Here is a 16,113-nt window from a genome sequence, read left to right as displayed (position 1 = left end):
TACTCGTAAATTACACTAAAATTGCGTATCAAAGCTCGTTTTAAACATTAAACCATAGCTCAATAGGTACAGTACTTGTTTTTTATTAAATAGTCTCAGCTCATTCAAATTGACATTGGTTGAGAAAGGGTTAACATTAAACACCGTTAAAACTGGTATAGTTATATGTATGATGATTTTTATCAAAATAACACAAAATTACAATAATTTAATCAAAATATGCCAGCTTACACAAAATATATTTCCCTGTTCCGTTCATATGATAATACAGTTAATACATATAGATTATTTAATTATTACATTGACGTTTCATAAGTTACGCTTCAGTTTCAATAAGTCCAAAAGCAATAAAATCTTCAATCACCCCGTTGAAACGTTGTTGGAAATCAATGACTGACTTCTGGTTCTTGAAACTTACATCGATCAGCGTTCGATCCTTAAGCAATTCTGCCTCAACATCTACAATGTCGTCTCTTTCCCTCATTAAGAAGGTAAGAGATATTGTCGTGAAAATGAAGCCATATTGTGAGATGTCTTTGATTTGTTGATCGAAGACATGTCGCGGATAGAGGAGGGCGATGTCGCAGTTGAGTCGCTGCAGAGAAAGTGAGAGGGAGCTGTAGTACAGGTCCAGCAGTTCCTGGTAGTGCTCCTTCCTCAGGCTTTGCTCCGTGGCGCAGAACATCAGGTGGCTCAGGTCCACTATCGGCGAGCAGTGCTTCACCATCTGCCAGTCCACAAAGCGCAGCTCTGAAGGAAGTCCCTCCTGTAAGGCAATATCTAGGCTTTACATGCGAGAATAATGCATTCTCAATGAGGGAATGATGGTGGATAAAATTTAAAAGAAGACAAAGAACCTGGCTAAAGAAACACCAAGGATATTTCAAATTAGAAACTTTGAATTAACATTCCGACAAAAATTATATATATATTTTTTTAAGTTATAAAATAACCATGTAGAATCTGCCCTCTGGCCACAATCATATTACACTGTCTACTGAGAAACTACCGAAATGGGATTTGGCTCACTTGTTATAGCTGTTGACTCCATTTTCTAGAGAGGAAGTTGCAATCCTCAGTCAAACCAGCATTATAAAAATAAAATTAATGACATTTTAAAAGTTCAAAGCAGTTTAGAGCAAGTCCCTGGGGAAGAAGGTTTAATCCACAATAAAAAAATATATTTAAAAAAAAAATGTGTATAAGTATTCAAAAGTACTCTCAGTATAGCCCTGATGTAAGACCGCCATTCGGAATTGAAATGGCTTTAGCCATGTTTGGTGACCAGATCTAAATAGCCAAGTACTCCCCCACCTACCTCAACCGCATCTCCTTCCCCTTCCCTTCCCACTACCTTCAGCCTCATGACATACCCCAATTGGGGACGCCATAGTCTCACTGGCTCCAGATGGTTGGGGGCAGTTGGGATTCTTCTGCGGTATTCCCATAAAAAAAAATTTTTTGTTTGCGTTTTACATTCCTTTGCTTATTTCTCAATGCTCCTTTAACTCTCTGTGTGACAATGTAAAATTTGAATTGTGCGCCAGCTGATTCTATCTTTGTAATAACTTAGGTACATATTTCTTTTTTGTAAAATGATCTTTTTATAAATTGTACTGTCTTACTAACTTTGACTAAGCTTTTCAATTTACCCTACCTGCCAGAAGAAATTTTGAAAAAAGAACTGGAATTGAGATTTTAGGCAAATTGTATAATTCCTTATTTGAAATAAAAAAGAATGATACTTAAAATATTATATGGTTTATAACGTATTTCGGTACCTTCTTACAAATTGAATCGATTTTAAGGGAAATTTTAATTTGATCTATTAAATAAGAGAAAATTAGAAACATACTTTTTTTGGATGCACAGAACGAAAATGTTTTTTGGACACAGGATCTACTGTTTACAGAACTACTAGTTAATTAACTGATATTTTTTGAATGCAAGGTCTACTGTTTACAGAACTACTAGTCAATCAACTGATGTTTTTTGGACACAAGGTCTACTGTTAAAGAACTACTAGTTAATCAACTGATGTTTTTGGACGCGAGGTCTACTGTTTACAGAATCACTAGTTAATCAACTGATATTTTTGGATGCAAGGTCTACTGTTTATAGAACTACTAGTTAATCAACTGATGTTTTTGGACGCAAGTTATACTGTTTACAGAACTACTAGTTAATCAACTGATGTTTTTGGACGCAAGGTCTACTGTTTACAGAACTACTTGTTTAATTTTTTTCTTACCTCATATTTGAAGATAACATTATTGGACCAAAAATCTCCGTGACATATCACATTGTATGGATCACATAATTTAGGATCTATGATCTTATAAACTTTCTCATAAACATTCTTCATAAAATTCTCCACCGTTGCTCTGTGAAGTGGATCTTCAATGTACTTAATGGCTTGACTTGTTACTAAGGTGTAGAAAAACTTGACGTTTTCCGAATATACATAGTCGCCTTCAATGTTTGTAGATAATTCCTCGTAGAGTTGAGGGCTGTGCGTCTTGAGGGCAAAGGATAAGCTATGGAAGTAAGCAATTTGCCTCATAACCAGCCTCATGTGGTCTATATCCAGAGCTTCCTTTCTGTTGAACATTTGAAACCCTTGTTGAACCATATCGTCCATTATGATAAATTCACTCAACTCCGTTAAACTGGTCTTGTAGCATTTAATGAAGTGTAGTCGCTGGTCCTCTGGGAGGCTGTGAGCTTCTTGTATCTCTCTGAAGGCTGGTAGTACTAAATTATAAGTGTGCACTTCCCGATTATAAACTTGCGAAATTGGCATTAATTCTCTCATTACTTTCAAATTTGGTGCCGATTTTACAAACAGATTTTTAACAATTGATTCTTTGAGTTTATTTTTACCAGTTATTTGAAGTTGAACCATTTCTCCCAAGTAATTGTTTCCTTTTTCTTTATCTCCTTCGATGATGATTTTTGGTTCAGTAATTCCTTCCTCATCGATAATTTCTTTGAGTGCTTCTTTTGGTTTTTCACCGAGTTTTATAATGTTGAAAACGTTATTGAGTGAAGTCATTTTAATAGATATTTTGAATTAATCTACTCTTAAAAAGTAAATCCACTAAGAGCACTGTGACCGTCACATACAAGAGTAGGAAGTAGGACTGAAGTTCTGAAGAGAGATAAACAAGTTTAGGATTTACGATACAGTACCTACTTACTTAATAGCAGGGGTTGTCAACATCTACATATTATATTATATATTATTTATTTTATTGAAGAAGAAGATAATACCAATAAATCTAAACGAAACATCAAATAGAACAAGACACAGAAAAGTAAAAAGATTACAGTCACAACTAGGAATTTCTTGTCTCACTGGGACAGGTGTCTTAACCGTTGGGACCTGTTTATTAAACGTCATATTTCATTCAGAATTAACAATATCATCTTGCAATTAGTTTTTCCCATATTTTTGGCATCTACCTTTTTTAATGATTACAAAGTTTCTAATAAAATTGGTGTATTACCTAGATCAGGGGTGTCCAAACTAGATGGGACCCAGGGCCAATAAAAAAGACTAAATACATTGGTGGGCCGCAAAATATTTATAAAAATAAAATACTGGTAATAATACGTAATATCGTTATTTTATTATCTACTTTTTCATTAATTTGTCTTTTACAATTCTGTCAACATCAACCTCAATATTAGTGGTAGCTAGGCGCAGTGCATGTTTAAGTGAAGTATCTGTCAATGAAGACCTGTATTTCGATTTAATAAACTTCATTGTTGAATATGCACTTTCACAAAGGTAGGTACTGCCCATCATCGAGCCCATTTTTTGCCCGAAATTCGTCAGTTTCGGGAAACGTTCAGCGAGGAGCTTAAAAAAATCAATTCCTGTTTCTGTTCTGCCCTTGTAAAAGGGGTCTGATTGCAGATCACACAGTTCCAATTGATAATCAATCTTCACACTCGCAACTGCGATCGTTAATGGATGAGTAAAGAGAGCTATATCACTCTCAATTTTTTTTAAATCTGCAAAACGCCGCTCAAATTCGACGATTATTTCGTCCATGTACTTGAGGTGGTCCAAAAAATTACATTCTTCAAAATTTTTCATCTCTAAATAATGTTCTTTACAACTTGAAAAAAAAGAAAAATCATTTTGTTGTAGAGACGTTTTGAACAATTTCAGTTTACTTCTGAATCCATTCACATTTCCGTACATGTTGGCTATATTGAGGTTTTTACCTTGCAATTTTAAATTTAATTCATTCAAGTGTTGCGTCATATCAGTTAAAAACGCAAGATCAGCCAGAAACTGAGGATCTCGCATTTTATCTTGTAGTTCAGAAGTGTCAGATGATATCTCATTTTTTAGAAATAAAGGTATTTCTTTTCTTAAGGCGAAAAAGCGTTGCAAGCACTGGCCAGCACTTAGCCATCTGATTTCCGAATGCAATAGTAAATCTCCATAGTTTGCATCGATTTCACTTAAAAAGTCTCTAAATTTTCTATGTGTCAATGCCCTGTTTCCACCTCTAATCAAATTGGTTATCCTTATAACAACTTTCATAGCATTCATTTGACGCAAAGATTTTCCACACAAGGCTTCCTGATGTATAATACAATGCAACAACGGGCAATCAATGCCATTTTGTGTTAGAAGTCCCGCGAATCCTGTCACTGTCCCGGTCATAGCTTTTGCCCCATCGGTCACAATACAAGAACACTTACGAAATCCTCCATATTCTACTGTTTTGTTAACCGCTTCAAATATATCACTGCCTTTAGTTGTTCCATGAAATGGTATTAAATCCAGCATTTCTTCCGTGATTGTAAAATCTTTGGAAATGCAACGTATAAAGATTATTAATTGACTGACATCGGTCTGGTCGGTACTTTCATCCAAACATATTGAATAGTATTCGCAATCTACAAAGTAATCACATATTTTTTTTGTAATATAATTACCCATGTCCTCTATTCGTCGCGCCACCGTTTGATGAGATAATGCAACAGATTCAAACTTTTCCGCTAATTTCGGCTGCATAAAGCGTTTAGCCATTTCAACTGCGCATTTTTTTATTAAAACTCCATCACTAAATGGTTTTTTTGCTCTGGCTAATTGTAATGAAACTTCATATGAGGCAGCCAAGCTTTGTTCATTCTCAGTACTTACTTTTGAAAACATACTTGTTTGCTGTATTAGTTTTTTTTTGTACTCAGCCACCATAACTTTTCTTGCTTCACCGACATGTTTTTTATACTTTTCTTCATGTAAAGAAGTATAGTGTCGCTTAACATTATATTCTTTACTTACAGATAAAACTTGCATACAAATCAAACACTGAATTTTATTGTTATTGTTGGAGATAAAGTAGTCTAACTCCCATTTCGCATTGAATGTACGATTTTCTTCACTTAACTTCCTCTTCTTTGTAGACATGATGAAAAGTTCAATATACTCAAACACAAAGCGAACAACGTAATACCAAACTTTAAAATAATGTAAAAGTCTTTAATAACCTGAGAGTAACCTTGCGCAATCAAAACTTTCATTGCGTTGAATGACAAGTGACAAACAAATGCCCAATGAACGATGCGCGGTAGGTACCTATTTTGAGTTCGGGGAATTCCCCGAATTCTCGAGTCAATAGTGATGTGAGCGACGTGATCGAACATACCCAAAACGTTTGAATTTCGTCGCGAGAAAAATAGTTTGCTCATTAATGTATTTAAAACTTCGAACAAAGAAGATAATGAACTAAAATCTGAATAATAATTGCTTTCATACAAAATGTGACAAGAAATAAATAAAGTAACTAAGTTAAAGCAATTATTAATTAAAATAAATATAGTTTAAAAAAACTAAAAAACACGCTTTTAAATAATATCGAACTAAAAACTTCAAAATAATTTTTAAAATAAGCTTAAAGCAATAATGAATGAAAAATGATAGTATTATTGTTAAAAAGCGTGGGCGCTTTGTGCCATATTTTTCGTATATCGTGCGCCCGACGCTTTTTCACAATAATACTATCATTTTTCATTCATTATTGCTTTAAGCTTATTTTAAAAATTATTTTGAAGTTTTTAGTTCGATATTATTTAAAAGCGTGTTTTTTAGTTATTTATTTTTCACTTTTTAGTTTCGTATGCTACAAAAGCGTGTTTTTTTAGTTTCTTTAAACTATATTTATTTAATGGTAGTTTCTTTATTACCGACTATGGTTCTAACAGGTAACTTTTATTCCGGAGAGGGAGCCTGAGAAACGGCTACCACTAGGGCCGAGGAAGGCAGCAGGAGAGTTACATACAAGCAAGCAAACAAGCAAGCAAGCAAGCAAACAAACATACAAGTGAAGTTAATATAAAAGCGTGTTAATAAAGTATTATTATATGCAGTGGGTACACCTACAGACCTCTTTGTAGTCGGTGTAACCGAACCGGACTTTTTTTTGAAGTCGGTTAAAAAAAGGTTCAATGGGCCGCAATAATCTAAACCGCGGGCCGAATGCGGCCCGCGGGCCGTGGTTTGGACAGCCCTGACCTAGATAGTGTATCGAATAAACATATCTGATTTTAATTTATATGGTATCAAGTTGTTTCGCAAACAAATGTCTATAAAACTTTGTCTGACAATTTTTAAAATCTTCTACATACCACCACAGTAAGCACAAAAAGCATTTAAAACTCATTTTTCAGTAGTTTACACTTATTTTATTAAATGGTATGATTAGTAATTTGCAAGTTATGCTTTAACAAATAACTTGTAAAAGACAACCGTTTCGGACATTAAAACAAAAATGTCGGTAGGGCTGTTTAGTACTGACGATTGGTACTTGGAATGGAGTATAATGCAGTAATTTATCAAAAAATAATTGTCAATATCTACTTACATTGTTTTTTGTAATCTTTGCTCTGATTCATTTATGGTTGTGTGCTAGTCTACCTTACCCAGAGTTAATTAGGGTGTTTATTCATACTGTGAATTAATTATACTAGTACCCCAAATTACATTATTTGCAAATGATAATTTAATTTTTAGACTTAAGAAATGTAATTAGTTGACTTGTGACAGTGTTTGCTTTGAAATGTAAACACATTACTGTATACATATCACAATACTGTGTACAGACTAGATTAGGTACATCATTATATTTACAAACCAGCTCTTTAAATATCACTCTTGTTGTGTTCAAATCTGATCTGTCGAGTAAAAATTGGCAGTGCAGTTAATTTACGATTTTTTAAAGTTTTTTTTATTTATTTATCATCTATATACTATATAAAAATGAATGTTTCTTTCTCAAAAACTGCCGGACCAATTTCACTGAAAATTTCAATGCTTGGTCCTTCACAGTAATGTAGTCTATTACTGAAGTTTTGTGCTGCTTTTCTGCACATTTCAAGGGGTATGGCAGATGTTTTCTGAAGAAAATGCCGCTCATGCTTAAATCTGGTGAGCGCGCTGGTCACCCCACGTCACCCCTCGGAGACACAAGTCGAGCAGGGAACATTTGTCGCAATTTGGCCATAAAAATCCGAGCTTTGTGTGCTATAACCGTTAATCTTGTTGGAACTACAGATCTCACAAATTAGTTTAGTCACTCAATTGTTGCAATTCTTGCTGCAAGAAAAGCAGCCCAAAACTTCAAAAATAGACTACTTCAGTGTATTGCTGCTGATGGATGCCATTTTGATGAAGTGTTCAAGTGTTGAAGTATTCAAAACTTAATGAAAAAATGGGATTATTCACAGATCATAATAAAAACAAGTTTTTAGGTCTCTAAGTTTATTAGTTTTTTTTATGCCTCCTCAAAACAGAGTCATTACTTCTGTCTCATCCTGTATTACCACCGTAAAAATGCAATGCCTTTGCCCAATGAATTGCCATGTCATTGGGCAAAGGTCTAGAATATTTTGTCTTAATTTTGTGAGACAATAGCAAGTCTATATGTATTATTGTATTGCAATATCATTGGGCAAAAGTCTAAATTCAGCTGCACAGAAATGTCACACACTACAAAATCAAATCAAATATATATACATACGTATTTTGACATGTTTGAACTTTGATTGAAAAATAGAACTTTAACGAATCTTTTACCATCTCCGCCGACATAAATAGTTGCTTCTTGTTGTAATTAAGTTGAAACCAAGTGTTATTTTTCTAATTATGCATGTTAACCGTGCAGCAGAATTCTAGACCTTTACTGTTATTAGTATATATGTATATCATATTGTTATTGGCATCTATTTGTAGGGTTTGTTCACAAATATTTAACAAAATTCAATTCAGTGATTATGCGAAGGAATGACAATCAAGAAAAATATATTTCTTAATGCAAGTAAATAGGAAATATTGCTGTTGTATTTATCGTCCTTTTGTGTACATTTGATAAGTTTTCAAACATGACTCATAATTGTCAATATTGTTTATGTTGCTGGCTTGTTGACTATTTAAATATCTAATTGTATGGTCAATAGTCATTAAATTGATAGTGGATTATAAAGACAACGCAGTTTCCTATGAGTGCTTGGTAGCACAGTTTCCTATACTTATAAGTAAGCACTTAGCTATGCTGGGAATACATACCACATATAATATTGATAAATACATCACTTCATCTGTTAAGATGGTACGCCTTTTAGCCCGGCACATGACAGATGCTGTAGCTTGCGGTAAACCAACATTCCAAAGAAGGCCTAATAACCAGCGCCGGAAATCAAATTTCATCAAAAGACGGTTCTAAAAGATGATTTTCTATTTGGTTTGCTTTTGAGCTTTCTGGTACGTTTATTATTATAAGGTTATTAGCTCTGTTTTTTCTCTCTTTGAGCTCGTCGGTCGCTTCACAAGTAGATACTACTGAGTTAAACTCGAAGTTTGGTTTGTTTATTAATGATTTATTAGCTGTGAGTTCACCCTCAAGAGTAGCCACTTTTGCAGCCATCTGCGCAATGGTTCCTAGAATGGCGTTGGTTTTGGGAACCATTTTGACAATTTGCTCTTTGTTTAGTTTGGTACTAGAGTCGATTATTAATTCTGTTAAAGCATCAACTGCGTTTTTTCTCTAGACTTATATAACCCTGAAATTCCATGTTATTATTTACATATATATATATTTTTTTTTTAAAGTAGAAGATGGGTCAGCCTGGATTTATGATAGACTTCAATTGAAGTACTTGGTGCTAGCGGCCGGGTCACGCGGTAGGTAATAGCTTGGGTGACAATAATTTAAATCAATTTAACTAGTATTAATATTGACAATTTTTCAATTAGTTTTAAATTTAGAAACTTGTAAATTTGTATTAGAGCTTGTAGCCACTTAATGGCTTGTTATATTGAAAGTTTCACTTATTAAATACACTTTTAACTGAATATTAATACATATTGACAATTTTTCAATTAGTTTTAAATTTAGAAACTTGTAAATTTGTATTAGAGCTTGTAGCCACTTAATGGCTTGTTATATTGAAAGTTTCACTTATTAAATACACTTTTAACTGAATATTAATATTGACAATGTTCACTTAGTTTTAGTTTTAGAAAGTTGTAAATTTGTATTAGAACTTGTAGCCACTTAATGGCTTGTTATATTGAAAGTTTCACCAATTAAATACACTTTTTCACACAACTGAATATTAATATTGAGCTAAAAATTGAATGTGCTTTCTGTGTCACTATGTTTTGCTTACTGAAATGTTTTGTTCTACTGTAAGCCGCTGTCCTGTACAACTGGCAGTGTATACACGGTGTCCGGAAACTCGTAGTACAAGCGGGAAACTGGAGAATCTACACCACATGGGGAACCCAAATAAACATAAAGTTTTTTGATTTGAGCATTTTCACCAAAAAAAAAACAAAATAAATATTTTTCGGCTGTTTCAGGGTTAAAATTTTTTCGTCATTCGATCTGAGACGCCGCACACTGGGGCAAGAGTGATGAAAAACGCCCTTTATTCACAGGGACGTTTTTAAGAGAAAATTTGAATGTGGAAAGGAAGGTTATAAAAAAAACAAAAAATTTAAGTACATAATATATGTAAACTTTACTATTTACATATTATATATACACGAGTTAAATAAATAAATAACAATAAAAAATCAATTCTCTTTATCCGACTTGTTTGAGTCAAAATCACTATCATCATCACCATCATCAACACTACCATCATCACGATCATCATCATAATCGTAATCGTCACTATCATCATCATCATCCTGAGTACTTGAATAACTTTCACCTGTCGGCTGTAATGGTGGAGCCATTAGCAGTTCTACCGCTTCTTTGGGGAGTGTGGTAAAATTTTTTTTGGCTGCTTCCTTTTGCTCGTTATCAGAAGATCTGATGACAAAAACAACAAATTGAAAACATATTTTATAATTCCTTAGAATTGAGTGTACGTATTACATCACCCTGAGCGAAGACCAAACGCTTAATGGTAAGATTGAGCAACTGCAAATCAACATGAACTGAAGTATCACTAACATTGATTTTTGCAGTCACTGGGTAACATTCCTTTTTTGCGGCCTGTACAATTTTATAAGACGGATATAGTTTTGGAGCGTTTGATCTTATGACAATGTATTGGTGTCGAGATAATCCCGCTTCCACTACGAGTGCTACAGCATCCTCTCCTGACATTGTAACTGTTGAAAGAGAATTTCTATAAGCTTTTAAATATTTACTGGGACTTGATGAATCCGATAAAATATCAGTGATTGCTATAGACGCCTCTTTCTGTCCTGTAGCTCTAAGTTCCATTTGTAAGGCATAAACTAATTCAGTTAGAGGAGTAGACTTTCTCAAATCCAGAGTCTTTTGTCGTTTCATTCGTTTTGTACACTGATCAAAGGTAATTTTCAGGCGACCGGGACCACCGCGTTTTAGTGTAAGATTAGGGAAAGAAATTGATGAATCCAGCCATATTTTATTTTTCTCCAGAAATCTTACTTCAATCCGGTGCGCTGCTACCCATCGTGAATAGTGTTCCGATTTGAAGCGATTTATCCTTCTCGAAATATGTTTTCTGGGATCACCGATGCATCCTGTCCTCAACTCCATTTCCTTTTGCAGCGAATTTAGCTGATCTGGAATGTGTTCGTGTCCAGAGTTCTTCATTATTGTGAATAATTGTCGTCTTGTCATGAATAAGGTATCAGAATTCACACCTGTGTGAAAAAAGAAAATTAATAAATTTCTCCACTCGGTTCACGTAGTGCTGTATTTGTCACGAAGCATAAAAAACCGCTGAATTGCGTTGTGCTATATCTGTCACCAACTGACACAACGTCATGTCTCTCAGAAAACGCATTCTATCTTTTTTCTATTATGACCAGACATATCGTATAAACAGTTTTAGGAAGGGAGACCATGAAGTTTTATCTTTGAGTTACACTTTACCACTTTAACACCTTACGTCCAAAAATTGGAAATTGAATGTCGGTAACGATTATTTTGAAATAATTCTCTATTCTGACAGGTTTTGTAACTAACATGATATTAAATTGTCTGATCCTGAGTTTTAAAAAAAACTGTTCATTTTAATTATAGCTACCGACCACATTAAAATAATTAATTACTTAAAAAAGTGTACATATGTGCACGATTTTAAAAGGGATTCGTAAATAACAATAGTTATTGATCCTAAAAGTGTTTGAATGTAAGCCCGGAGGTACCCGGAGCTCAACTAATCTTTAAAACAATATCATTTTTTTAAAAATCACGACTATATTTTTGTATATATTTGATATACAATTTTATCTATCAAAATAATTAATTATGTTCAAAATATAATATGAAAAAATAAGATAAATACCTGAACATGATGGTTCCATACTCACTTTTGGGATTTGTTATAGGTGTCTTCGGAAATAAATACTTGAACTTGAGGTTTATGCTGGCACTTGTAAACGACGTATTATCTGCACGATTGTTCGCTCTCTACTGAGCGGTGTCACAGGTAGAAGGGTATGGTCAAGGGTTTCTACCTGCTATATAATAATGCTACAACTATCGAGATACCTCGAAACAAATGAAGCGACATCGTATTATTGAATTTATTTTTTTTGTTTATTGTATCAACTTCTGGTATTTGGCCCCAGTGTGCGCCGACGCAACGGATAGGAATTATTATTAGCATAGGTAGGTACTCAAAATATGTAGCGATGTTCCGATCTCCAATTCAAAACACAAACACGTCACATAAATTATTTAAAATGTTCACCGTTAACTTCCAAGCACAGTTGGGTCCGTCTGATAATTGATTTTTGAACTATTTGAATCATGTTGGAGTTAATTTTTACCTCGTCGAAGGCATCGATGATAAGTCTCAAAATCAAAACATTAAAAACGTACAACTGTTTTCAAACACGTCGAACGCATCGATTATAACTTAAAGTATCACTATCAAAACAATAATAACGCGTATTAAAACACACAAATTTCGACCACAATTCGCTTTTATGTTTAAATTAACGAGAAAACTTCTTAAAGCAAAATGCAATGTAAACAATGTATAAACAATCACATAAATACGGCCACCTTCGGCGTAAACCAACACTGACCTACTTACGATTTAACAGATGATTTTTCACAAAAACGGCGCTCTACAAATTATCCAATTATTATTATTAAATGGGACATCTGCTTATCGTGCGTCTCTTTCCTTCATATGTTAGTAGAACCCAGAATACTAGAGAAAGCTATATTTTGCGAATATGTCAGAGATAGGTATATGAATATTAGAACAACAGATGTTTTAACCCTGCAGAGCAGAAATATTTTATGGTTACACCGGATTAAATTAAGGGTGATATCAAAATAATGCTTTAAATCCGGGTTTCTTTATTAGTTTTACTTTTAAATAGTTTTAATTAGTTGGGTACTTTGATCTTCAGTAATAATTTATAAGAATTTGATAAAAAAAAAAATCAACTTCTCACTCGATTTACTCGAAAACGAAAGCTCAAATCAAAAAAAAATATACTACAAAAACGACTCCAAATATGATGTAGATTCTCCAGTTTCCCGCTTGTACTACGAGTTTCCGGACACCGTGTATAGTGTGGTTCCGACGAAATTATTAATAAATTCTTGGTTACTAGATAAAATAACAATCGTTCACAATCAATTTAATGCTTTTTTTGTGGAAAAGAGTTGATAAGTCTAAAATTCAATTAAAAAAGTTACATTTCAGTTGTGTCTGGTTATACTGTCTTAATTTTTTTTGTTTTTTCATTTATTTATTCACAAATTCTAAAATTTCTTTTTTACTAAATATTTAGGTCACGACAACGATGTAATAACATTAAATTGATTTTTTACCATGGGATCTCTGAATTGTTCCCACAATCAGTTCCAATTTTGAAAATTTAAAGTTCATCCTTATTAGGGACAGACGTTCGGTACAATGTTTTTTTAAATACGTAGATCGGAAAGATAATTTGAAAATAATGTTGATAAAAAGCAAAACAAATAATGTGAACAGGAACAGTATAATATTGAACCTAAAATTGTTTGCTTGTATTCATAAATGTCACTGTTTACACATTTGTCAAAGTTTACATAATACTTTCATTGTTCTTAATTGGTTGGGTACCGTCGGTGTGGGTGAAGAGAATCATGTGGGGTGAAGTGGACCGCCGAGCGTGCATTGTCTTGCGAATGTTATAGCTCCGTTAACCGAAGTGATACCCCCTGCTTTTTTCCTTACATGTCTCGACAATATTAGGCTTACATACGTAGCTATCAATTGTCTTGTGTGTCCGCGTGAAATATTTCAATTAAATTTTGGGTATGTACATACTGCACATCAGAATGTCAAGAGAATATTCTGTTCTAAACCCAATTATATTGTGCACTTATAACTTAGGTAAGCACCAAAAAGTATTTGATGCATTAAATTGCTTTTAGAAATAGTGCATCATTTATAAAAAAACTGATTTTTCAGGAGTTGTACAGACCATGCCATGAACGTATAAGAAATATTTAGGAGGTCGAAAATGTTGCGCCATGGTTCCTGTGTTATTATTTTTTTGTGAATTTGTCAACTTATGTTTTATCTGTCATGTGGCATTACTACCGCCATCTATGGAGATATCTTAAAACTACATAAACTGAATGACAATAACTTAGATCTACATACTCCACCGACATCTGTTGGGCGATATTGAAACTACAACCAAATATCAAAGGTCAAACCATTTACAATCTTTCTTTATTACTATCCTATCATCATCAGTTTTTTAAGGAAGGACTTCAGAGTCCCTCTTCCTTAAAAAAACTAATATTTCGTTATAGAATCAGTTAATCAGCATTAGAAAAACCTCGTAAAGTGGTACCACTTCACCCCCGCCAATATTGCTGATATAGTAGGTACTTTTGTACCATCAACTAAAGTAAATCATTAGTTAAGGTTAAACGCAACGCTCGTTGTATTCTACGTGTTCACAGATGGCGTTAATTAATTAATTTTGTTTAAATACGCTTTTGCAAGGTATTGCTTTACAATATTAAGACAAATCATTTGTTTGCGCCCTCATATACGCAATATGAATATGAATCAATAGTTTTGTTCATTTAAAGACTTAATTCTTTCGAGAAAGGCACACAAATACAATATTTTACCGATGATTCAATCCAATATTGTATTTGTATGCCTTTCTCGATAGAATTGAGTTTTTATATGGACAAAACTATTTATTCATGTTCATATTGCGTATATGAGGGCGCAAACAAATAATTTGTCTTAATACTGTAAAGCAATACCTTGCAAAAGCGTATTTAAACAAAATTAATTAATTAACGCCATCTGTGAACACGTAGAATACAACGAGCGTTGCGTTTAACCTTAAGTAATCGAAGTAATCTGTATAATTATACGTAAGTGGCTCCTTATTATTTATGGTAATCATTAAGTAAATATCATCAATGATATCATTAATTGCTACATACAAAGCAGTGATTATGAATGTTCATTGTAACACAACTGATATCACTCTGCTGTCATAAGTAATTAGGCAAATGGGAATTTGCAAAAGTCACATTCTGATATACTTTTTACAATAATAGGTAAAAGGTCTTGTATATCAGAATGTGACCTTTGCAAATTCCCAGGTGCCTTTTTGCTTATGACGGCAGTATTGGTATCGCAGCCAAAGTTGATGCAAATACAGTACTTAGAAATGCTTTTATTTTGTTTTTACATAAGCTCCACACAGGAAACATATGTCATCTTGGGTATGCTGTGTGGAGGGTCTTTTTAAGGAAATAAAGGTGAGGAAGTTCTGGAAAGGAAACAGGTACGAGGGGTGGGTAGGAATCTGAGGGTCAGTGTATTCAGGAGTAAAGGAAGTATGAATCCATTTCTCCGACTGAGGTGCGGGTCGATAGAGTCATAATGCTGCAATAGTGTTGAAGCCAATACTTTTATGTAAGTGAACTCTATTATTAAGAAAATCATTTTTTTATAATGCCACTTCATTGTGAATTTCGACAGATTTAAATAATATCTATCTACAAATTTTTTTCTAATAGTTACCGCTGCTCGTAAATAGATGGCAATAAGTGCAAAATTCTAAAACAGAATACTTTCTATAGCTACTAGTCAACAGGTGGCAATAAGTACATAAATCAAAAATAAATAACTACTCACCGCTACCTGCTAACAGATGGCAAAACTTACAAATTCTAAATATTGAATGATAATCTGGAAACATGGATAAAGAAAATAAAACTCCTAAAATAAAAAATACTGACCAATTTACAAAATCATGTATGACCCCAAGATATCTAAACCAGCAAGAGGAGGGAATGTCTTATGATTCTGACAATATTGGCGAGGATGAAGAAAAAGTATCAACGCTAGAGGCATATAAGGTAAATAATGCCCTGACAAACGCCAGAATAATAATACATTCTTTAAAGGCAACGATCACAGAAGGTAAAGGAAAAATAATAATATGGCAAAAAGAAAAAATCAATGAAGGTATGGACTCATTATTCGATATAATAGCCCATTTAGTGGCCGAAAACAAAAAAATTAACGGTGAACTAAAAATATTGCAGCCGATATCAAATAATTTAACAAAAAATATAATCGAAGTTAAAAAAATTA

At 33.5% G+C, this 16,113-nt stretch overlaps 1 protein-coding gene across 1 annotated transcript; it reads right to left on the bottom strand.

The window, feature by feature from the left end:
- Positions 1–316: 316 nt before the first annotated feature.
- On the bottom strand, positions 317–8,695 carry LOC149426050 (uncharacterized). The gene is made up of 3 exons (XM_089644174.1): positions 8,588–8,695; positions 2,252–3,151; positions 317–766 (listed from the first exon to the last, which is right to left on the bottom strand). Exons 2-3 carry the CDS (start codon positions 3,053–3,055, stop codon positions 317–319), a joined length of 1,254 nt encoding a protein of 417 aa, XP_089500300.1. The 5' UTR covers positions 3,056–3,151; positions 8,588–8,695.
- Between the last annotated feature and the right edge of the window lie 7,418 nt (positions 8,696–16,113).

The sequence above is a fragment of the Hesperophylax consimilis genome, chromosome 2, assembly GCF_061612785.1.
Source record: "Hesperophylax consimilis isolate HC1 chromosome 2, BYU_Hcon_1.0, whole genome shotgun sequence".
Lineage (NCBI taxonomy): Eukaryota > Metazoa > Arthropoda > Insecta > Trichoptera > Limnephilidae > Hesperophylax > Hesperophylax consimilis.
This window is presented reverse-complemented; position numbering and strand designations above follow the sequence as displayed.